Source organism: Morone saxatilis, unplaced genomic scaffold, assembly GCF_004916995.1.
Source record: "Morone saxatilis isolate NCDOM2014 unplaced genomic scaffold, NCSU_SB_2.0 Contig9, whole genome shotgun sequence".
NCBI lineage: Eukaryota > Metazoa > Chordata > Actinopteri > Moronidae > Morone > Morone saxatilis.
Window position 1 is genome coordinate 8,893,046 of NW_023340268.1, and position 7,167 is coordinate 8,900,212.

Below are 7,167 nucleotides of genomic sequence, written 5' to 3' on the forward strand. Positions count from 1 at the left end.
TTGTTTGTTAAAATCAGAGTAATGGGGAATATTTCCAGCTGCTGAATGTAAGTGTTTCCATCTTCCAAACTAGTTTCCTCCACGATTACAAAAATGAATCCAAGGATGTGATTGGATTGTTGGATTTCAACGTAGTAGGGGGTGACATCAAAAGTAATATTATAACTAATTATTTTTTGGGGGGATAACTGTAATATTAATTTATTAGTAATTAGTTACACTACTAGTTACTGGGGAAAGTAATAATATAATTATTAATACTTAACCGTAAGTAAAAGTAGCAATACTACAGCAGGAAAAGTGCTCCATTATAAGTAAAAACCCTGAATTAAATGTTGTACTCTTCTAAAACTGCATACGTATTAGCAACAAAATGTACTTAATGTATAAAAAGTATTCAGTGTGCAAAATGGCAATATGCAGAGTGTTATATTTATCACATACCTTATTGGATTACTATTATTGATGCCTTATTAATGTAGTCACGGTGGAGCTAATTTTAAGAATTCTGTATAATCTTGCGTTTTCAAAATAATCAAGCACAGTAAACTGGCTTGTGGCTACTGCTGGTTTTGTCATCACAAAGAAGCGCCAACATTAAAATACTACAAGAAAGTGCAATATTCTGAAAACATTTCATTTCTAACATCATACTTGACCAAAAAAAGCAAAAAAACAACAGTTTCTATACATTTTCATGTAATCTTTGCGGCTGATATTGTTTATTTAAAACTGTATATGAAGGGGTAGTTTAAATTCATTTAAAAACAATTAGAAAAGATTTAAAATAATATTATTCTTCCAGGCAGGATTAATATTGTGTTTTTGACATCATGTCGCGGGCCAGATGGAGTGGATGAATGGCCCCTGGGCCCCCAGTTTGAGGTCCCCTTTTTTTCAATTTGTAGAGCAGCTATATCTGACAAATAAATTTAGTGGAGAAAAAAATACAATATTTCTCTCTGGAGTAGAAGAATAAAGTGGAATCAAATGGAGATACATGTATGATACTTTAATAAATGCCCTTAGTTACATCCACCACAGTAGCCAAATCATTGAACAGTACAGCATCTTAAATAAAACACATGTCTTTGTTATTTTGTTGTATTTACTTTGTCTTTTCATTGAATTTGTAGAGGCAATACACTAACATCTTAATGCACAGCAATCACTGATAATAAAGCCAAAACATCTCCTGATTTTCATAATGTCATAACTTTCCCTGCATTATACGCAGTCTGAATCCTGCTTAAAACGTCTGCTCAGTTTCTATGGTAACGGGAGAAAAGGCTGCCAGAGCCGTCCCAGTTGAGAGGTTTCTTTTTTAACACTAAATATTTTCATTTCAAAGCAATGTTTTTTTCCTAATAAAGGCTTCAGCCATCACTTCACATTTTACAGCATGGCACTCGATCGGGCTATTTTGAGCACATTTCAAACAGTGGTACAGACTCCTTTGAACAGGAAACATCTGAGCTTCCTTGGCTGAATGGGACAACAGGTAACATGAGAGAGACTGGCATCAGTTTCTAGGACAGATGGAGGACAGGAAGCCCAATATTTATCTCAGACTCCATGTGGAATTGATCCTTAGTCCACAAAGACTATATATATATATATATATATATATATTAGAACAGGTCATTATCACTTCTTGTAATCTGAATGCTTGCCCTCTCTCTGTTCTACAGCAGCGGTAACCGATCACAGAGAGCCAGACTGAATTGTCTTTTTGGGTCACTTCATTAAGTCATTAATTCATTAATTCATTTGTCTACATGAATTGCTGATCAAATTGGAGATGTGGGTGCCATTCTGAAAGCAGGACTTTAGAAATGTTGCAGTTGATTTTTTTTTTTTTTTACTATTTTCAGCCTCCTTTGTGTGATTCTTGTACCGTTGTGCTTATAAATCAAACTACTAAGTCCAAATTCCCCCAGCGTAACCCCACCCTGCAGAGGTAAGACATGTTTTACTACCAAAGAAAGTTTAGAAAATATTCAGAATGTTATCTGTGAATTTCCCTATTGCCAGGAATATCATTCTGGTGGAAAGATACTTGAGATACAAGTATCTCATATTAGATTACCCTTTTAATCCCTTCCCTAAAAACAGACAAATGCATGTGTATTTACAGAACTCATCCTCTGGTCTTTGAAAACCTCCAAAGATTCACAGAAACAACATTAAAACATTATAAACTCATTATGATTAATATAAAATATACATACTTTATAGACTTTCTCAGAGAAAACCTGGATTCAAGTAAGTTACCAATTTTTTTCTCCTGCTTCTTAGAAACAATTAAAACATACCGGTGGCAGCAGCAGCAGCAGCAGGAGAGGATGCTCTGTGTCTTCGGCTGACGGGAGCTGAACAGCTTATAGTCTGGCAGATTTTGAATTCCACCCATCTTCTTTTGGACATTCTTGCCAATTTGATCCCACCTGTAAACTCCCGCTGTGCTACAGCGTCTATAGGAACCACTGAGCATTTGAAAGTTTCGCCAGTTTCTAAATTATTGATTCACCGAAGGAGTACTGTGTCAGCAGTTACCCAAGCAACTTTACCAAGTAGACCACAACAAATGGATCAGGACAGACTTCAGTTAAATAATAAAAACACAGACATATTAATGCATGAAGGAACATAAATTCACTTGACATTTCGGAAAGGTTCAGAGAAAGTGAACGGAAAGATATAAAGAGAAAACTATGGGTATTAACTATGATTACAAAGACATTGAGATATGTGTGTTTTACAGTCTGGCTGAGAGGAAGGAGAGCCACTCAGTTGCCAGTTAATATGTTACACTTGTCTGAAGCTAATCCAGTCTAAACAAAAGCTGGAAATCCGACAATGTTCACATATCTGTTATCTGAGAGTAAATATAAGAGAGAAGTGTGTCTTTTGTTTTTTGTCTGTGTTACCTGAAGATGCATGGGTCAAAGGTCTGACATGATATGGTGATAAAAACACACTAACTAACTAACTGTGTGAAACTGCACTACAGTTTAAGCTCAGGTGTTCATCATAAACTGGCAACTGAGTGTAAGATATAGCCACGGAAGCAGAAATAAACCACTGTACAGTGCAAAAGATGTAACCTGTATTAAGTGTCTCATAGGATAAAATTAATTTTCTCCTGTGTGAGCAAATTTAACCATAACCCTCTTTCTTCTGTTCTTCTTTTCTCCTCTTTTCATTTATCTTTTAAATGATTGAATCAGACAAGAACATAGACCCCAAGAGTTGCTCCCTATCACGTCATTATGCAAAAACAGGGAAGAGATTAACTGTAATGGAAAATAAACTCTGTCCTGCTGATGACAGAAACAAAATAATACTGAGACTCTATCATGGAGAAAGCTGTTTTGACTAAGAGCAGTTGGGTGAAAGCTCATTTGCATAGTGAAGATATCACTGTGCTGTATTAAAATATTCATGAGTGGTGGGACTCATCAGTAAAGAGACTCGATGGGTCAGTAGGTTTTTCGGTGCTAAGCTGTGAGCCACACCACATGGTAAATGCTCTCTTTACCTCACGAGTGTACAAAAACGTCAGCTGTATGTCTGACATTGATTAATTAAGTATTAATGCCTAGTGACACACAGTTCAGTATACTTTACATACAACCTGGCATGTTCATGATTATACCGAAAAGCTTGCCAGGTATCATAATACAAGCATACCTGGACTGTTCAAATTCTATAATAAGGTAAATTAAAATATAATTAAGGAATTGAGTGTATCTTCACCAGAACTACATCCATTGTGGAGAATAATGGTTATTAAACCGTTTATACCCTCAATTATGGCGTTAAAGTGTACAGAAAATATAACTAAGTTAACTGCATTCATAAAATTACTGAAAAATAATCCTAATTAAAAAAATACACACAGACACAGAACATAATGTGACGATTAATCGAAAAACTGGATGGGAGACGAGGAATTAAGTCTAATGACCTAATTTAATTAATGTTTGTTCTTGTTTTTTGTATTAAATCCCTAATTAATAATTACCCTATTATTGTATAAGTGCATCCTATGATGGGTAGAAACTCCTAAGCCCTAAATAAAAGCCCTTTGCATCCATCTAGTGGCTGAAAATGGACACAGATCCCCCAAATCTCGCGATATCTTATTCACAAGTTCAACACTTCCGCTCTTACTTGGACCGTGTTGGTAGAAATCCTCCTCTCACCGGCACTGAAGCCGGTCAACCGAGAGAAAACAAGCGTATGTGGTAGGTTTTTATTCACTTTCTAAAAGAAGACAGACCTTTGATACACTGCTGTACCACATTGTACGTGGTTTGAATCTGTAACGTTTTCACCAGAGCCAGTAAGAATAAGAGTACGTTCAACTCATGTGCTCTTCAGATTGTCCCTGGAAGTAGTTGTCGGCCAATTTAAATTCATAACATAGAGACAACTACGGTGTTTGGCCATTAGTAGTCAAAACATTAGCCTATATATCACCCCATATGTTTATATAATTACATTAATATGTTTTTGGTTTTTTTAAATCACTAATATTAGAGGATTAGTGTGAGCTGTTATCTGCGTTGTTGACTTATTTATGGTTAATATCTTGGTTAAAGAGTGTGTTTTGCTGTTATTTAGTATTTTTTGTGTGTGTGATTATATGTTTTTTAAACTTGTACAGTTAAAAACAAACACATTCTAATGTTTATTGGTATATTTAGAGGGAGGGAAAGGGATGGAATATTTCAAAATTCAGATTAGATTAAATACATAAAATACACGTGCAAGTAAATAAGTAAATTTAATGACAAATGTAATATTCATGACTTTCAGGAAAAACAGGAGACTGACAAGTGGCTATTAATGCACAACAGGTCAATGGACTACCATAAGTGAATTTCAGCTGATTATACCGTGTTTTTATTTTTCTTCTTTTAGGTCCACTGACACTACATCACAAGGACACTGTGGTCCTCCTGGTTAAATATGGCAGCAGTACATGGAGTGAGGGCTCTCCTCAGCCTCCATCGATCAGCGTTGTTTCAGCGCAGCTTCGGGCTCATTCCAGTACAGCTGACATCAACCTGCCTTCCCACCAGGCTTTGCAGTGCTACTACTAAACGTAATAAGGCAAGGCCGGAACAGAAAAATTGCAATAAATCTTTACTGGAGAACCTGCATCTCATGGGAGTTGATGTGGAGATGGCACGCCAGCGCCAGCCTGGGGTGTTTCGTCGTAAAAGCCTCACCAATGAGCAAGGTCTCGCTGAGTTTCTGCAAAGCAAAGGTGCCAGCAGCGAGGAGATTGCAAGCATCATATCCCGTTTTCCCCGCGCCATCACCCGCTCGACTGAACACTTGGAAGAGCGCTGGGAGCTGTGGAGAAAAATCTTAAACACAGATTCAGAAATGTTGAGTGTCTTGGAGCGTTCACCTGAGTCTTTCTTCCGGTCCAGTGATAATAAGAACTTTGAGAATATCATTACTTTTCTGACCTCGCTGGGCTTCAAAACGAAAGACCTCCAGCGGCTGCTGGTCAAAGCGCCGCGGATATTCTGCGGCAGTTTAGATCTCACCAGGCAGAAGGTGAATTTTCTGAAAGACATCTGTGTCGAACTTGGTGGCACGAACCCAGAGCAATTCACTAAAACCGTCCTGTACAAAAACGTTTTCATCTTCAGCGAAAGCATTAAGAGAATTAGGACGAACATTGATATCCTAAGAGCTTATCTTGGGTTGGGCAACTCAGAGATGTTGGCTTTTATTCAAGGCTCCGCTGCAAAAATTCTGGTCCTTTCCACTGAATATCTGCAAAATAATTTAAACAGTGTCGAGCTGAAGATGGTTTCACTTGGCTGCCAGAAAGCTGACATACAAAAACTGTTCTACACCTATCCAGTGGTTCTGTACATTAGCCCGGCGACGCTGAGTCCGAAGCTGGAGTGTCTCCTAAAGGTAGGAATCAAAGTGGAGCAGATTCTGGAGACGCCGAGGGTTTTAGACTACAGCACACAGAACATTTTAGGGCGGCTGGAGCAGCTGCAGGAAGTGGAATATAACTTCCAGAAGAATGGCATCGGTATCCTCGACTGTAGCCAAAAGCGATTTCTGGCTAAGATGGAAAAACTGAAACTGTAACGGTTACACAATGTTGGATGCTACTTGTACTTGGCTTCAGCATAGTCGTGTTTTTGTTTTGTTTTTTCTGTTCTGACTATTGATTCAACCGTTCTCTAATAGCTCTAATATGTATTTATTATGAAGAATGTTATTTTTTTACAAAATATTTGTTTGTACTTTTCAGTAGTAGTAAGTTTTATAAATTACTTGTTAAAGAGTTTTTTGTAATTCACGTGAAGATGCAAACTTGTAATAAAAGTGAAATCCAAAAAAACATCTGACGACATGTTACTTTATTTGTACCTCAAACAAACACTATACAAACACGATAAAGGGTAAAGATGAAAGTAAAAGTGCTCCAGGACTTCTTATATGTATTTGCTGATACTAAAATTTAATTTAGTTTCAGACACAGCTTTATATCAACATAAAAACAACAAAATACAAAACATGGACAACAACATAGAGATATAAAATCATTGCAGTTCATCAGTCCAAATGGATTAAAACACACAAACAAACAAGAGGGGCCCCTTTGGGTATTTTGTGAGTTAAAACTGAAACATGTTAGTAAATAAAATAAATAGTAAATAATAGTTAAAGTTAAGTTAGTAACATCCGGAACCAAATGTTGGTCGGAGCAGTACACTACGGACCTCACCAAACTGCTGCACGACCCTCTCCTCACGCTGTTGGATTGTTGATGTGCAGCTTCAGGTGAGAGACAGACGACTAATCCAACTTACCTGCGTGGTTTTATTTGTTTTTATGTTAACGAGACTTTTAATCGCCATGAATCAGCGTTAAACGCGTTAGTTAGCCTTTAGCTGTTAGCACCAGCAGCAGTTACGTTACGTTAGCTGTTAGCTTCAGTTAGTTAACAGGTGAGTCACTAAGTTGTTTTTAAATTCACTTTAATTAGACAGGCACCTTATTTGGGAGTTAATTTTAGTTATCATAAAGTAGTTAGTTAGGAAGTTATCTGTGGCTCTTCTGTTAAGCTGCAATTAAACGTGCAGTATACCATTGTATACCATAATGTGCAATATTTATATA

At 37.0% G+C, this 7,167-nt stretch overlaps 2 protein-coding genes across 3 annotated transcripts in view; both read left to right on the forward strand.

The window, feature by feature from the left end:
- Positions 1–4,159: 4,159 nt before the first annotated feature.
- On the forward strand, positions 4,160–6,374 carry LOC118342372 (transcription termination factor 1, mitochondrial). The gene is made up of 2 exons (XM_035680881.1): positions 4,160–4,250; positions 4,930–6,374. The coding sequence occupies exon 2, from the start codon at positions 4,978–4,980 to the stop codon at positions 6,127–6,129; it is 1,152 nt and encodes a 383-aa protein (XP_035536774.1). The 5' UTR covers positions 4,160–4,250; positions 4,930–4,977; the 3' UTR covers positions 6,130–6,374.
- A 379-nt stretch (positions 6,375–6,753) lies between these two features.
- The window catches only part of dus3l (dihydrouridine synthase 3-like (S. cerevisiae)), a 6,877-nt gene continuing 6,463 nt past the window's right edge, over positions 6,754–7,167 (forward strand). For both annotated transcript variants that reach the window (XM_035681713.1, XM_035681714.1), the window contains exon 1: positions 6,754–6,828. The gene's annotated coding sequence lies outside the window, so the exon portion shown is untranslated. The remainder of the gene's footprint in view (positions 6,829–7,167) is intronic.

Bases quoted from the DNA above. Each gene is read 5' to 3' on its own strand.
- LOC118342372 (XM_035680881.1), top strand. From the start codon at position 4,978: ATGGCAGCAGTACATGGAGTGAGGGCTCTCCTCAGCCTCCATCGATCA.